This window comes from Danio rerio, chromosome 2 (genome assembly GCF_052040795.2).
Source record: "Danio rerio strain M-AB ecotype USA chromosome 2, GRCz13ab, whole genome shotgun sequence".
Classification (NCBI taxonomy): Eukaryota; Metazoa; Chordata; class Actinopteri; order Cypriniformes; family Danionidae; genus Danio; species Danio rerio.
The window spans coordinates 42,953,770-42,972,152 of NC_141022.1; the positions used below are offsets into that span (position 1 = coordinate 42,953,770).

General features: G+C 35.6%; 1 protein-coding gene across 2 annotated transcripts in view; it reads right to left on the reverse strand.

Annotated features, from left to right (window-relative positions):
* Window positions 1-1,117: 1,117 nt before the first annotated feature.
* spsb4a (splA/ryanodine receptor domain and SOCS box containing 4a) overlaps window positions 1,118-18,383 on the reverse strand; it is a 135,914-nt gene continuing 118,648 nt past the window's right edge. The window contains 1 exon segment of one of the 2 annotated variants that reach the window (NM_001256642.1): window positions 1,118-2,200. In NM_001256642.1, coding sequence (NP_001243571.1) covers window positions 2,073-2,200 — 128 coding nt within the window. In that variant the 3' untranslated portion in view covers window positions 1,118-2,072. 2 annotated transcript variants of the gene reach the window in all.

The following is an 18,383-nucleotide window of genomic DNA, read 5'->3' on the forward strand; positions in this document are numbered from 1 at the left end:
CCAGTGATCGACTCATTGACAGATTCGTCAACATGCATGAACCCATTTATCAAATTTGCTTAAACTAAGCGTTCTAAAGTATGGCAATATTTTACAAGCAATGATTATGACACAGCAATATGCAGCAGATGCTTTTACAAAAGTTGTGTATAAGGGAAGGCGGTGAGAAGGGTCAAATTTTAGAAACATTTGAGGACACATGGAATCAACCTAAAGGCAGAGGAATGCACTGTCTTTGACAGCTTGCAACATCACCTGGCGCTGTCAGTGACCATGTTTACATGGACATGAGTAATCAAATTATTTGCCTTAATCTGAATAAGACAATAATGTGATTGAAGTGTTTTTAGATTAAGGAGTTTTTGAATATTCCCTTCATGATATTGTTTTGCATGTTATAGTACATAGATCGATTAACGTCATTGTGTCACCACGATATACAAAGTTTCCTATGGAGATTCATGTAATTTTAGGGGTTTCATCTTTAATTTGTCAACTTTAACTGCAGCTCGGCAGTTTCACTTTCGTTCAGGAACATTTCATTCATGCCCCATGACGAACTGAAAAGTATTGGTTCAGACACTATTTTGGCACCGTTTTAAAAGTATTGATCTAGCATCGGTACCAAAAAAAAAAAAAAAACCCTAAACGATACCCAACCCTAGTCCTACATAATAAAAATTAAATAATAATAATAAAAACCCAATTACTGTTAAATGCAAAGTACTGTATAAGAATTCAGCATATCAGTCAATTTAATTAAATACTTGTGACGAGAGATTAACAACAAGAGATCTGGATTTCTGAAGAAAGCACCTGCGGTTAGTGGTTAAAACACCACCCACGAACCCAAGCGTGAGCAGAGTGATCCAATTCTTTGCAGATTTAGGTTAGATAATACTTTTCAGCCTCAGACTGTATTAGAGTGGGAGTCAGACAGGAGAGAGAGCGAAAAGTGGGAAATGAGGGATCTCTCAGTGGAACGTTAGCCGAGAAAAAGCAGCGGTGTTATGTAAATAGACCCTTCTGTGCTTAAGAATGCACATATTTTCATTCAATGTCAAAACACACATATTCTGCCTCAGAGAGAGAGGAAAAAAAAAAAACTGTCATTCTTGCTTTCTCATTCACTTGGCTTTTATTCACATTTCAAATATGCTAACGCTAGCAAGATCTTTACATTCCACTGTGTGCCTTGGAAAAACCAGACTTCCATCTGAGCATTCAGACAGAATAATAATCATAATAATAATATTATTAATAATAATAATAAAAGCAGCATCCCAGTTTAAAATCGAAAGCCATATGTGACGAGTGTAGGATAGTGTTCAATATCTATGTGCTCGTTTGCACATCCTCAGTTCATTAAAAAGGATCTAGAACCTGATAAATAAAATTAAAAAGATAGCCAAACATTGTCATCATCATCAATCAATCTCACGCTGACAATAAACTCAGATAGAAAAGTGACTCAAGCTCACAAAGAAAAAAAAAAAGAAGTGAATTCGGTGATTTATTGTTGGTCGTATGCGTGCGTGCGTATGTGTGTGTCCTTGGTTATAGACTCCATCCCAGATAAAAGGGGAAAATGGCTCCTGTCAGTCATGTTACCTTCTCTAGGTGGTCCTGTGTGAAAATCCTAGCACCCTCAAGGGCTTTGTTTCATTCGCTGAGGATCCCATGTGATGGTTTTTAACTCTAGAGACCGCCACGGTCTTTCGAAAAGATTACTACTGTGGGCTTTCAAAGGCATCCCAAGGTTAATGTGCTTTCTGAAATGCCACTATCCTGTCGTATTCTCCAGGGGCGAGACATACACCGGGAGGCGCTGCAGGTCTGCTGAGCAGCCGCCGCTTTTGCTCTGCATCTTTCCAGCTTCTTTCAAAGCCATCAATAATTTAAACAACTCATAAAGAGGAAAACAAAAAACAAACTAAGGAAAAAACGAACTTAAGATTCCACCAGTGAGCCACAATGTAAACATTTTCCCTCTGCGGCCTGACGGTGGCGCTATAGTAGCACCTCAGGTTTCCTCTCTTTGTCTCTGCGTCTCTACATGAGAGTCTGCGCTCTCACTGGTACTGGAGGTAATTCTTGAGAGACTGGGGCAAAGGTAATGTCTCGATCTCCTGTAGACGCTCTCGTCCCAGAGCCAGTCGCGCCGCACGTCGACACAGGTCCATCAGAGGGAGAGGCTCCGCTGAAGATAGACACAAAGAGAAGTGCATGTTAGAATTGTTTTCATGGGATGATTTAAATACACGTAGACTTGAAGAGCACATGAAGTGTTATTTGAGTGCTAGACTTTGAAGAGATCCAAATAATGAAAAGCCTATGTAATAATCTACTTGCTCTCATATTGGTCCAAGCTTCAGGAATGAATCAAATGCATCATAAAAGATCAGAATCTATCATATCTACAGTATCATAACAGTTTAGACTCAAAAGAACGATTCATTAATGAAATGGCCCAATTTCATGAACAAATTCCAATCCATGATTTTGTGAGCCAGTTTTTTTTTTCATTGAAAAGATTTAACATAGAAGAGTGATTCATTTGTAAACTGGACCAATTTATGAATAAATGATTCACATGGATGCTGTGAAGCAGATCTGTGGACTCACTAGAAAAATTCAACAAATTAAATCAACAATTCATTCAGAAATTTGTTTTGATTCTTAATGGTTACTTGTACTTGATACAATCGATTTAATGAACCGGATAAGATGGTTTACTGAAAAGATTCAGCTCAATATAATATTTAATCGCCAAATTTATCAGTTCCTCCAGAATTTTAAGAGTCAATTGGACCAAAAAAAAAGGAAAAAAAAAAGGTTTGTGCGTATTTTTAAAGCAAAATTCACACAAAAAATGAAGAAAATAACACCATACGGTTTGAGAAAAGCAGTCACAAAATCAGTCACTTTAGGCCACAGATATATTTAGAGAATGTCCCTGCAAAATCTTGGAGGGACTGATTGATGAACACATGATTGAAACTAATTCTCACTCAAATGACACTGTGAAAACTATGGTTCATTGGACCAATACCAATACATGAATTTGTAAAACAGATCAACTGATCAGACTTCTACTTTCCACAAGTGTCCCTTTACATCAAAGCTATGACCAGATAAGTTGACTTGAAACTCAACCACAATTCCTGAACAGATCAGGAGCCATAAACAAATGGTTCATCATTTTATTCCAAAACAGATTCTTTGCTGATTTAGCTTTTTACTATCAGTGGTTTTACTTCTAGACATAAATATGTCCCACAAAAAAGAAAGCCTTTAACTGCCCCACCAAGATTTATTTTTAAATTGTATTTCTTATCTCCTAATGTCACTAGTTAACACACTCAATGCATTTTTTCTCAACACATCCCATCATTTCTAAAATATTAACCTCTAACAAATGGTAGATATGTCAGTTTGTGGTAAAAGAACTGGAATTTATACATATACGATGAAAATTCTTAAAATATGAGGGATAAAACCAATTTATTAAAAAAAAAAAAATAAATAAAAAAATTTTGAATACCAAATCACCTTTTTTTTGGGATGTCAGAAAATATTTGTGATTCTCATCATGCTTGACTTTTTTTTAATAATATAACCAAAATCTGTGTAGTGTAATATTCATTCTTTAGATGACTTGAACAGTCATTAATTAAAACAGTCAAAATATGATCCATAATTTGTTAGAGGAGGCAGTTAAAGGGTTAAGAAAACCTAAAAATGAGTTTTACCTTTCTACTTCTACCTGAAAATCTTTGTAAACAAAAAGAGAGATCAGTGCAAGTTTTTTAGAAAATTTCAGTCATGCAATTTTAAAGCAACCAAAAGAAGACCAGGTTTTCATTTGTTGCTAAACGGTTCCCTTAAAAACTCTAGTGCACGATCAAGTGTTTGTGAGTGTCTTGCTTCTCTACATAAGCTGACAGAGCAGTTCAATAATGGATGGATCTTGCCACTGGAGCTCAGTATCCATCAACGGAGCCGCTGTGCCTCCCATCTGCCTTGAGTCAGACACCGCTCCAGCCAAGACTTCATACTGACAAACACAAAAACAGCCACCGCTCCATCTGGACAAGATGCCACATCTCCTTGGTTGGCCACCAGGATCTTTATCAGGACCTGTGCCGATATGATTAATCAGATCACCCGGGTGGAGGCCGTCCCCTCAGCCGGCTGGTCAAAGTAAGAGATCGTGACTGCCTATGATGGTTAGTAGTAAGCATTAGATACTAACCAAAAAAAAGGAATAGTTATACAGCTGTACTGGCACAATGCAAGCACCCACATTGAATATTTATAGCCGTGATGGAGTCCCACACAGAACATGTCGTGAGTTTGCTTTTCCTCCATCCTGGCAGATGAACTGAAGCCATGAAGAGTGTAATGCCATCACATATTGCTAATTTCACCACGACAAGCTAAAGTGTAACAACCAATCCCTGAAGAGCTGTTTAGTCTTTAAAATAAATTATTTCAATGGCACATAGTGATGGCTTTTTGTTCATCAAAACGAAATTTCATGTTGCACTCTGGGAGTAGGGATATTTCAGTTTTAATGCACATGTTCTGTGACTCCAAATAAATTTTTTTCACTGCTAAAAACATCTTTCAAAATTTAAAACTTTTTATTTATTTTCTTATACTGCACAGTATAGATTTAATTGAATTAGTTAAAAAAGGACACTGTAACAGAGACACCTTTGCTATTTCGAAATGGTTATTTTTAAAGTAGTCTTACAACAACCACAATAGGCATAACTAACTAAAAAACATCGATATTGCAATGTGTTTGTCTGCAATAGTCACACTGCAGGATATGCAATGTTGAGTTGGGATCATATTCTATCAGCACAACAATTGAGAATATAGATTAGTGGAGTTATTAAATTCACAGAATGAATAAAATAAAGATTACAGTATTAATTTATTTAGATTTGACATTTATCATTTATTTATTTATTTATTTTCTGCTCATAAATGTTATTTGACTCTCCAGAAAACCGTTTTATTTGACTTTTGTTGCTCTACTGTAATTATTTTTGCTTTCAATATGTTTATAATTTTTTATACATGATTCTCACCTATTACAAAATCAGCCCTATCAATCTAAATGAATGATTTCTTCCAAAATAGAGCAATTTAAGCCATCTGGTAAAACATATTCATATCGCAATATATATATATATATATATATATATATATATATATATATATATATATATATATATATATATATATATATATATATATATATATATATATATATATATATATATATATATATCGCAGAAAAACAAAACGATGTCAGATTTTTACAATATCATATATATATATATATATATATATATATATATATATATATATATATATATATATATATATATATATATATATATATATAAGGGCTCAACAATAAGGAAAGCCTGATGGCCATTGTGAGAGACAGGATCATGCTTTTAAGCCTTTAAATGCGACCTTCTCTGTGATGTCGTAAACACCATGTTGCTTTTTGGTTCCTCTTATCTGATTGGATGTTGTAAGCACATTTTTTTTGGCAACCTGGTAACAACCACTACAACAAAAGATGGCAATATGGTGGCAACATCAAATTATGAGGCTAAAAGAAACTTTGTCAGCTATTTAAAATGTAATAAGAGAGCCTGGACCATTTACATACAGACTTGCCACAGTATAACGCCCCATTCACATAGGGGTGTCAGCATCAGCACTTCCCATTCACTTGAATGGGTGAGGTAAATCGTTGCCAAACTGAATTGTGGATCCGTCAGCGCTGCTTCAGCAGTGTTGTTCGCTGCAGAAGTTGGGAATTTCTCAACTTTTCTAGTACCAACTGAAGCGTCAGCCAATCAGATCACTTTCATGCAATTACCCCAGCTCATATAGTAGTTGATTGCGGACTAATTTTATTGGCTGACGCTGCCATGACGATCGCATCAGCCCTAACTTCAGACACTCCGTCTATCAAGCTTTGATGCTGAAGCCCTGTGTGAATCGGGTGTAAGAAACAATAAAATACTAGCCGTACATGATGTTTAGTTGTTAAAACAATTAAGTTCTTAGTTTAAAATTTAACTGTTCTGTTATTTTTTATGCATTATTGAAAAAAGAGCCCATATTATTTTTAAGGGTTTTTCATAAAATTTAGATGCATCACAGTTGTAATTCTTTTTAAATTGTCAGTTGTGTTTAAAGTTATGCTCAACTATAAAGTGTATGTATACAGTTACGGTTGGCTTTTGACATGCATTTTTATGTATATGTGTGTGTGTATATATGTATAATAAACACATCTTCAACAATGCCACCACCAAAATACATGTGTTATCCAGTAACTAAATCAATGAGCAGTCAAATCTGACTTATTCATTTCTTCTGATTCCAAAATATCCTTCTAAATATACAGTATATACACCAAAACAGCCAGCTGACCAGTACGTGTCTTATAAAGAGGCAGATGGCGAGAGCAGAGCAGATCCAGCTGTGTGCAGTGGGCAGATGAGAGAGAGGAGACTGACATTGAGGGTCAAAAGTGACAGATGGATCAAAGGCACCACAGCATAACCCAATCATTTCTCATTTCCAGCCCACGTACAGCCAGCATGCTCAAGGTTAGTCTGAAGACTGTAATCATGTCAGTGAAATACTGCACGCACGGGGTGACCTGTCGCTCGATGTCGTCCTCGGGCTGCTCCTCAATCACATTACCTACATGCCGCTTACGCCAACAAATCATATCGATGCCAGTTATACACAATAAATGCGATTACGCGGCTCGGATATGTCAATTTGATGGCATTGTGCAGGTTATCAGACTCTCAGAATGACCTAATAAAATGGCTGATAAAACAGACTCTGGCGCTACAGTACAGGCTGGGAGATTTGGCTTTTCTTCCAACACAGAAGCAGTTGTTTTGATCTCTACATCACATGAACACAAATACACGCAGAAATACATGCAGAATAGGTGAGACATACATCTATACAACAATAGTATGTGGTTAAACATTAGTGCATTTAAATGATAAATGAAAAGCATGATGATCTGATTGTGCTATAGTGTCAATTAAATTGCACTCTTTTACACTATTTTTGTCATTTAACTTTGAAAACATTGAGGAAAAAGTATGGAAGAATGGATTCAAAGTCACCCTGCGTCAGGCAGGCAATCAAAATCCATTTTTACTATTTTTTTTTTCTTATTTGAAGGTCACATTAAATATGTATTAAAGCATTTTAGCATGCCTAAATACTGCAACATTTCACGATTGTACAGTATATGTAACCCTGGACCAAAAAAGCAGTTGCAAGTGTCATTTTCTTTTTAAAAATGAGATTAATTTAAGAATAAATTAGCTTTATTTTGATGCATGGGTTGTTAGGATGAAAAACAACTACAGTGGTCCCTTTTTTATTGCAGGAGTTATTTATCTAAAAATAACCCGCAATAGGTAATATCTGCGAAGTAGTCAGCTTATTATTATTTTTTTTAATTATTAGTTTTTTAAAGCTGTAAAACCCCTCACGACACACTTTATACACTTTTCTTAGACAAGCATTAACATTTTCACACTTTTGATGGTGCAGGACATTTTGTCAAAATTGTGGGAGAAGACTTGCAAACATACACTATAGCACTTTAGAGTCACACTGCTAGCGATCCAAGATTTATGTAAATTTGGCAGGCTGACCGCATTCTGTACTGTACAGATTAAAGAAACATGAGAAGATTGATTGACAATGGTCTTCAGCCAGTCAGGATGCAGAACGCAATGCCGAAAAAAAAAAAAAAAAGTGAAATTGCACAAAAAAATTTTGCGAAACTGCAAGGCTGCGAAAAGTGAACCACAATATAGCAAGGGATCCCCGTGCTTGAAAATCTGGAATCTAAAGGTTCAGATAAAATTAAAATACTGAGAAAATCACTTTTAAAATTGTCTGAATGAAGCAATGCAAATCAAAAATTGATTTTTCATATATATTTACAGTAGGAAACTTACAAAACTGCTGCTTGTACAAACTACTTATTCAAAATAAGCGAAAAAAACACAATTGTTGAGTTTTTTTAAAAAACAACTTTATTGTTTTATGCTCAATCCACTTAAAATTGTTAACTTTAGGCCGGCTCACATGGTGAGCTTTTTTTTTTATAATCCTAAACAATTATAGCAAGTGAGACTGCACAAAATCTTAGCTGTCATGATGTCATACTGACTGACAACAAATACAAGAAGAAAGACACTCCACTGCAGTTTGACATTATTCATCCATGACACTCACTATTCCTAGTTCTGAAATGATTCCTCACAGCAAATGTAAACAATCTGTAGCGGTAATTTTGTGTCTAAATAATAAAACCAGGAAGGAAAAAAAAACTATTCTTCGCTCCTATTGGTTCTTGGATTGACACTCATCACAGCTGTTGTCACACTGTAGGAAAGTGACTGAAATCTTCTGACACTGCCAGAACTTCATTGGTGGAAAAATCTTATCGCAGCAGGCATTTAACGGCTTTCTGTGAAAATGTCAAACCAAGGATCAAAGATCACAGATTTTAGCCTAGGATTTCAGGAATCTTTTAGAGTTCTGTACCGTTTAAAAGTGCTTTAGTTCGTTTGTTGTGGAACCTCCATTTTACCCCATACCATGTAGTTTTGGCAAAGAAAAAAAAATACAGGTGGCACAAGATTTCATGGTAGGTACCCTTACAAAAGAGTCCTTAAAAAAGTGGTGTGGTAGATTTTGCTAATTTGGCACTTCTGACAGTGGAAGTGGACATAAATGCCTTTCATACTGTATTGTACCACTCAATGGAAACAAGCCCAAAAGGCCAAAATTGTCCATATCTGCTGAAACATGCATTCAGCGATCAATCCTGACACTCTGAGAGCCTAAAACCCACTGTGACCAATGACTCTCTGGTGTCTCTGTCCATACAAATAGTTCCACTCCTCTACTAGCCATAAAACAGCCCAAAACGTGGCACGTGGGATCCCTTTTCCGAACTTCTGCATTTAACAAACTGTAAAGCTCCAGCTCTCCCCAAGCCCTGACTCCTCTATTAGGCTTGTAATAAATGAGCTGTGGTGCAGAAGAGGAGAGAGAAGCGCATCTATCTCAGTCCGACACAGTTTTATGATCATTATTACTGCTCCAAAATGCAATTTCTTGCAATCTTGCAATTGCATGACAAGCAATGGGATTCATACGGTAAAAAAAAAAAAAAAAAAAAAATCAAAGCATCACATTTTGTAAAATCCAATTAATTCCCCCTCGGTGCTCAACGGGGGTGCAGCAGTGCCAGGCAGCATAGCAAAGGGGGGTCTGAAACTCTCTGTGACCTGCGCCAGGACGGGAGGAGGAGGGCGGAGGCATGCGGAAGCTTCTGGAAAGATTTGCACCAGCCTACAGAAAGAAGCCTGCGAGTGATCGTTTGCTGAGATCAACCCCAGCAGTGTAATTCGATTAAATCATTGAGAACTGATTAATGTCTGTGGGTTGATTAATTGAAAGATCTGCGGTAGTCACGTCAAGGGGCTTGCAATCCTCCCACAGAAACAGCAATCATTACAGAACAACATCCAAACCAATAGCAGCGATTACCAACACTGATGAATTATTTCCGTTTTAGCATTTTTTATTGGCTGAGTAATCATCTGTAAGTACCCTGAGTCTGCAAATAAAGCTAAATAATAAGTAATAGGTGCAATAAAATAATACTTAGAACATGTTCTTTACGGTTACCTTACGGCAGGTATGTCCAAACTCTCTTTCTAGAGGGCCGGTGTCCTGCAAAGTTTAGTTCCAACCCCAATCAGACACACCTGGGCTAGCTAATCAAGCTCTTACTAGGCTTTCTAGAAACATCCTTGCAGGTGTGTTGAGGCAAGTTGGAGCTAAAGTCTGCAGGACACTGGCCCTTAAGGACCGACTTCACTAAAAAAAATAATTCAAAGATGATTCCTTGGATTTTCTAAATTCTTTCAAGTTAGGTGGTTGTAAACAATTTATTTGGGTTGAAATTAAACAAAAAAATAATAATAAAGTTAAACATTGCTAAACTAGATTTGGTTTAGGTAATTATGACTATATACTAATATTATGACTATATATATATATATATATATATATATATATATATATATATATATATATATATATATATACACACACACACACACACACACACACACACACACACACACACACACACACACACACACACACACACACACACACACACACACACACACACACACACACACACACACAAACACACAAATTCATAATAAAAAAGTAAATCTGAATATTTTAGTAGTAGATTGGAATAATTTACCAGCTAACATTTGATCCATTGCATCATTTAAGGTGTTTAAGCAAACCTTGCTGTCATTTTTTTACTTTGGACTGTACTACTTTTTCTTGAGGATGGTGTTGTTTTTGTGGTGATTTGATTAACTGCTCAGTATTTTTGTACCATGTACAATTTCTCCTTTTGTTAATGTTTCTTTTTTTTTTTTTTTTGGTCTTCTGGTGTTATTCATATGTGATTGTGATTAATTGTGAGACCCCCTTGAAAATGAGATGGTACATCTCAAGGTGTTTATCCAAATGAAAAAATATCAAACAATTAGTAAAGTTAAATTATACGAACAACATGGTATTTCTATAAATTAGAGCTATATGTATGGTTCAGCTTTATTTTATGTAGTGAATATACTGTAATCAGCAAGTACTTATGCTGTAAGGAGATTCTAACAAGCAGCCATTTATATTAAGACATTATTAAAATAGTGTTTCAATATTAAATAAATTATTTAAATTTAGGATGGAAAGTTAAAAACATAATTAGCCCCAGAAGGACAAAACATTACTATACAAAATAAATAAAACAACAGAATGAACAATCTGATGAAAACAGCATCATTTCTCCTAATTCTCTTAGAAAAAAAATCTATTGTAAAAACCCGCAGAAGCATAATGATTTTATATTTGCTTTTTGCTGTTTAAGAAATAATAATGATAACAAGCTGTAGGTCGAGTATATTAGGGTAATGGCTCTTGATAAAAAAAAAAAAACTAATTTGAAGATGAAAAATAAAAATCCAGAACTCTCCAATGAAGCATGTATATCAAAGACCAAAGACTCAATAATCATTCCATCCAATACCGCTGATAAGATACTGAGGTAAAGTATGTTTTACGAAAGCAGGCAGATCATAAAAGTCTGCTTTAGTCATAATGACGCTCAACCATAAATGATCCACTTAGCTAAATCAAGCGTAACACCCAGGTAATTATGTGTAAATGTACTCTGATCACAGTTCACAATGTACTCTCACCCTATTAAAACACACTGTTGTGGCTGTGGTCATGATACAGGATTTACTGCCCATAAATGATGGCTCATAAAACTCACGTTCATTAAGAAGTGAATTATGCAATAACAGGTGATTTTACTTAGTCTGGTCAAGTATTCGACTGAGCCTAATGCTAGTGACGGAACATGATGTTGAACAGTTAAACAACTGGAACAGCTTGTCTCCAGGAATGTGCACGTGCCTGTGTGGTTTTGTGTTGTCCTGCTTGTAATCTGTCTCTCAGAAAAAAGCAAACCCATTGACTTTAAAGCAACAAGTTGACTTTAGTTAATAAGTGAGTAAACCTTTTGTAACACAGAACTGTTATGTTCACTTAATTTTTTATTATTAATTATACACACAGTTGAAGTCAGAATTATTAACCCTCCCAAATTATTAACCACCTTGCATATTTTTCCCCAATTTCAGTTTAATGGAGAGAAGATTTTCAACACATTTCTAAACATGATAGTTTTAACATAATGATGGTAAATAATATTTTACTAGATATTTTTTCACATACTAGAATTCACTCTAGTGCAATTTAAAGGTTTAAATAGGTTGATTAGGCAAGTTATGGTAATTAGGCAAGTCTGTGTATACCAGTGGTTTATTCTGTATATAGGTAATATTGCTTAAGGGGGCTAATAATATTGACCTCAAATTGCTTCTTTTAAAAATTAAAAACTGCTTTTATTCTAGCCAAAATAAAACAAATAAGACTTTCTCCAAGAAAAAAAAAATATTAGACATACTGTGAAAATTTCCTTGCTCTGTTAAACATCAAATTGGAAATATTAATTTAAAAACAAAATTCAAAGGGGGCTAATAATTCTAACTTCAACTGTATATATATATTTTTTCTTAGTTTTTTTATGTGTGGTCAAATACTACTTTATTTATGTATTTACAACAAAAGTATCACAACAGTATCATCCACACCAAAAGCTATATATAAAAGAACACACAAGAAAAGAAACCAAAAAGCCACTCTGTCGACATCCTTACATCCTTTTTTATTTACTGCTTTTATTCACTGCTGCTAGTCACGGCACTCATTTTCGCGTGTGTTGTTATTCTGACCAGAGGTGGTGATGACAACCCGACCAGAATCTGTACACATATTGCATCTAAAAGCAGGTGAAAAGCACGAGCATGTGGATTGCACTTGTGCCTCCCTGGTGTCTCTTGTAACTAGGCAACCATCAACCATTTTCTCAGAGAATAGCAAACAGACAACCATTGCTGTGGTTCCGATGGAAGTTTTTATTTATGAAGATAATTAAAAAGTGTTTAAGTGCTCTGTGTTGGTCTGAGACATTTTGATAAAACTAAAGTGCATACTGAAACTTCATAGCAAACTGTTTTTTTTAATTGTTACTGACAATGGTGTTCGGTCAATAAATACCGATACTGGTTTATCGGCCCAGCCCAAATAGGAAATACTATGAAAATTTCCTTGGTCTGTTAAACATTTGGAAAACAAACAAAAAGACTTCACAGGAGGGCTGACAATTTTGACTTCAACTGTACATATAATGCCTATTCATTTCTAGAAACTACTGCCATCAAGACAAATTGCTCAAGTGAGTGGCGATAAATCTAAATCCGATAATTGCTAGACACGAACTAAACATTCAGGATGAGGTCATGAGGTCTTTATACACTAGTCCCAGAAGCTGTAATTTTCCACTGGAAGTGCTCGCAGAAAGGTCAGCAGAGATGTATATGGCTCGTTTTTTAAAGCGCAGTCTCACTCTATCTGACTGTCTGTGTCTACAGCTATTCCCCTGAGGCGATGATCTGTGCACAATACACACAGCGAGGTCAACATGCCTGACCCACTGCTGCTTTTATAAGATGCGCATGAGGGACAGGCAAAAGAACAACTACCTCAAGACCTGCGAATCGATGGAAGCACAAAAAGCGTGATAGACAACAGTCAGAAGCCACCTGACGACTGAGCAATTATGTTTCAATTAGTTGAATCAATCGAGCAGTTCAGTGCATTGAGTGATGGTGCTGTAGGGAATTCACATCAGTGCACAGAAATGAAAATGTTTCAGACAGTGCCTCAGAGAGCTACGGACCAGAATCTTCCGAAAGATAAGAATGTCAACATTGTACACAGCTAGAAATACTCAGAATAACAGTCGCTTGGAGGTTAAATTCAGCTGCCTAAACAGCAAAACAATTTTTGCCTTCTTTTATCCACATTCTAAGCTAATTAAATTGTTGTTAAAAGGAATGTTTTTTTTTATACACACACACTCACACACAAACGCACATGCACACCCACACGCAAACACACACACACTTACTGAGTTGAGCATATACGAGTACACTCTACACAAATCTATCTTTTAAATTCATATTTTTAATAGTAAGCTATACAATTTTATATTTGTGCATATACATTACATTAGTCAGTACTCAAGCCAAATCTGGAGCTTATCTAACAAAATAACTTACAATATCGTTCCAAAAACTAGTACAGCCAAATTTATGTTATAGTAAAATATTAAATACAAATCAAAAAAGAAGAAAAATCAAGAAAGGCAAAAAAAAAAATTAAATAAAATAAATATTAATAATAATAATAAATAAATGAATAAATTTGTGGGTTGTATTTTTTTCCCAAAATTTTGCAAGAATTTAATTGTATAATCTTTCAATTTTAAAATATGTTTGGTGACTAAAATATTACTTTATTAAATAAATATGTTTAAAAAAACTGTTTTATTTAAATGCACCTAAATACATTGCCTTTATTCACTGACGTTTTTTTTTATTTTTTTACAATTCACAACGTTCTATTTAATATATACAATATTTTCTAGCACTTTGCAATAAACACATAAAAACATGAATTGAAAGCAAAAAAAACTCTGTTATGAAATTGTATTACAATGTAGTTATAATGACCCTATAATTCAAGTTATAAAATTAAAAATATATAAAAATATATAATTTTTTTATTTGTAAGATATGATAAAGTTAAGTAATATGACGCAGCAAACAATGTTTACAAAATCCCTTAAAAATACTGCAATATTATTCATTTATATTACTATTACTATTTTATATCATCATCATCATCATCATCATCATTATTATTATTATTATGTTTGTATTGCATGTAGACCCCTAAGAACAGTTCACCAACAAACAAAAAAACACGCACACACGTGACCCTGGACCCCAAAACTTAGTTGAAGTCAGAATTATTAGTCCCCCTGAATTAATAGCCCCCAGTTTAATTTTTATTCCAAATTGATCTTTAACAAAGAAGAGATTTTTTTCAACACATTTATAAATGTAATTTAGTTTAGTTAAAGTTTTAATAACTCATTTCTAATAACTGATTTATTTTATTTTTGCCATGATGAAGGTACATAATATTTGACTAGATATTGTTTAAGACACCTCTATACAGCTTAAGGTGACATTAAAAGGCTTAACTAGGTTAATTAGGTTAACTAGGCAGGATAGGGTAGTTATGCAAGTTATTGTATAACAATGGTTTGTTCTGTAGACTATAGAAAAAAATTAATAGCTTAAAATGGCTTCAGAAGAAACTTTCTCCAGAAGAAAACCTATTATCGGACAAACTGTGAAAATTTCCCTGCTCTGTTAAACATCATTTTGAAAATATTTAAACAAGAAAAAAAAAATCAAAGTGGGGCTAATACAGTAATTCTGACTTCAACTGTATGTTGCACAGCTATATTTTTGGCAACAAAGACAAATACATTATATGGGTTATGGTATACAACATTGTATAAAATCATCAGGATATTAAGTATAGATTGTGTTTTATGAATATACATTTATGAACAGATTTGGATGTTTAATGAAATTTCCTATTGTAAATTTATTAGTAATGTGCATTGCTAAGCAAGTGTTTAAGTGTTTGACGTTTTTTTGAACCCTCAGACTCCAGATACTCAAATAGTTGCATCTTGGCCAAGTATTGTCCTATCCAAACACATTAAACATCAAATGTAAGCTAAATTATTTAACTTTTATGTAAAATGTTTTATAAAAGACACTAATGAGTGGTTTTGTGTTCCAGACAGACAGACAGACAGACAGACCGACAGACAGACCGACAGACAGACAGACAGACAGACAGACAGACAGACAGACAGACAGACAGACAGACCGACAGACAGACAGACAGACAGACAGACAGAGAGAGAGAGAGAGAGAGAGAGAGAGAGAGAGAGAGATAGATAGATAGATAGATAGATAGATAGATAGATAGATAGATAGATAGATAGATAGATAGATAGATAGATAGATAGATAGATAGATAGATAGATAGATAGATAGATAGATAGATAGATAGATAGACAGACAGATATATAGATGAACTCTAGCCTTAAGAAATACATTTCAAATAAAATAAACATAAATACATCTACTTGTAATCATTATAAAGCTCTTAAGCTTTGTTAACATGCCACTGTAAATCTTTTATATATTATTATTCAGTTCTCGATATTTCACACAGCCATTAGGAGCCATCAAATCCAAAGCACATCACTCAGATCCATCTGAGCCAATGCGGATCCCCATCGACAAGCGGAATGGCCATGGAGTTCTCCCACAGTCAGCAAAAATGGACTGTAGCCGAATATTGATCGTGGCAGATGCCAGACGCCCAAGCCCAGCCTCCGTCCCTGGACCTGTCCAGCAGAATCCAACACTGCAGGAGTCTGGGTGAGATTAAAGCTGGTCAACAGCAGAGTGGATGCAGCAGGGTTTTTGGGGGAGGCCAGGTAAACAGCTTTGTCATGATGACAGAGAGTTGCAGGGGGCAGGGCATCGGGGAAGGGAAACTCTAGCAGAAATGGATAGTTTTGTAATAGACAGATTTATCATAGACTGTACTCATGTCCAGAAACGGGCTCCAACAAATGACAGGGACTCCTCTTCGGAAGCCCAATACAATGTCCAGACAGGATGTAATGGAGCCAGACTTTGGGAACTTGACAGAGCATTTTTTCCGAAATGAGGTGCAATGTGTTTCAGTTGGCTCAGGGTTAAAAACCACAACTTTAATCAAAGAGTATATACGCAGTTTGAGCAATACAAAGCATCTGAGATGTACATAAACACAAACAGGAACAGATACGTACGATCCGCCCACAGATTCCCAGCAGCACTCAGACAGAGTTGGAAGCGCAAGTTTATATTTCCCAGTAGCCTTGGAGCAGTAGGAAACAGAGACACGCATACAGAGATCCAAATGCAGTTTGAAGTTTCAATGACTAACTCACAAGGCACTGTGCAGATACTGGAAAAGACATAGAACATCACTAGGAGCCAAAAAAGAAAGCTCTGTCATCGTTTAGTCACCACTGTGTCGTTCCAAACTTTTGTGACTTATGTGAAACAGAGATGTTTAGAAACATGTCAGAGCCACTTCTGGATTTCTAGAACTACTACAATGATCATTCTGACTGTTCATTTTAGTCTGTACTGCATATCATAATTTCATTAAAATCATACATTCTGTTGAGTGTTTAGAATGAAGCTTTGAATGCCTGTATTCCGACAAGGGCTGCGCAATATATAATTTCAGCACTGATATGGCAATGTGTGCGTCTGCTATATTCACATCGCAGGATCTTGTAATTGGAATTGTAATTTACTAAGTTTACGAAGCCAAAATGTGTAAATTTTTGTGATGTATCAGTTCTTTTACGTCACTAGATTCCTTCAACTTCCAGTTCCAACCCATATCCAATCAAATCATTCATTCATTTATTCATTTTCCTTCGCCTTAGTCCCTTATTTATCAGGGGGCACCACAGCAGAATGAACCGGCATAAGTTTTACACAGCGTATACAGTTTCAAGCCGCAACCTAGTACTGGGAAACACCCATACACATTCATACAACACTCATACACTACAGCCAATTTTGTTTACCCAATTCAACTGGAGCGCACTTATCTGTAGGGGAAACAGGAGCATCCGAAGGAAACTCACGCAAACATGGGGAGAACATCCAAGCCCCACAAATAAACACTAACTGGCCCAGCCGTGACTCAGACCAGCAACCTTCTTGCTGTGAGGTGACATTGCTAACCACTGGGCCACCGTGCCGCCCTCAGACTGTTTAGACTGCATGTTAATGATGAGAAGATAAATGATGCCAACTCTAAGATGAATGAAATCATCGAATGGCCTTAAACATGAACTAAATGCAGTACAGAATGTTACGTTTTCAAACACATGCACAGATTTCATGTATTCTATCAGTTCTGCTGAAGCTTGGTTCACAAAGTCAAATGATGTTTACTTGTTATAAACTTGCTAGGAATGGTTATTTTACTTGAGTATGATTTTACTGTTCTTTTTTCATCAAAACTGAATTAAATGGCTCTATTATACAACCATAGGTCATAGCAAACATAAGGACACAAAACCGAAATCCTAATAAAGGTGAAAATGTATTGGCTCACCAACATCCACAGAAACCACAATACTGCAATCTAGCATGTGCATGATACGCCTGCATGCAAGAAAATAACTGTCAACATCAGCAAGCATCAATAGTCTTTAATTTCCATTCAAATAGAGAAATGAAACTATTGGGACTCCAGTTCCACACAATCCAATGTAGATGCTAATACACTTCTCATTTTGTTCGTGAACAGGCCTTAACTTCTGAAAATATCATTAATAAAGGGCAAAATTGGACAGTAATGTATCAAGCAGACCTGATCACACTTTCTAATCAGGAACAGATTATCGCAACTACTTCAAATATTCCAGCTCAGCAAACCGTTAATATGGCGCAGCAGGAGAATTGACTTTTAGACAGTCAGATAATAGTCAATTTGAGACACAAATGAGTCAGTACATGCTAATGTGTGCCGCAGGTAATGAATCACGGGGCGCAGCGGGAGTCGCGGGCGTCCTTTCTCTCTCTGTGGACCGCTGCCTATAAATGAACAGAACTATGCAGCAA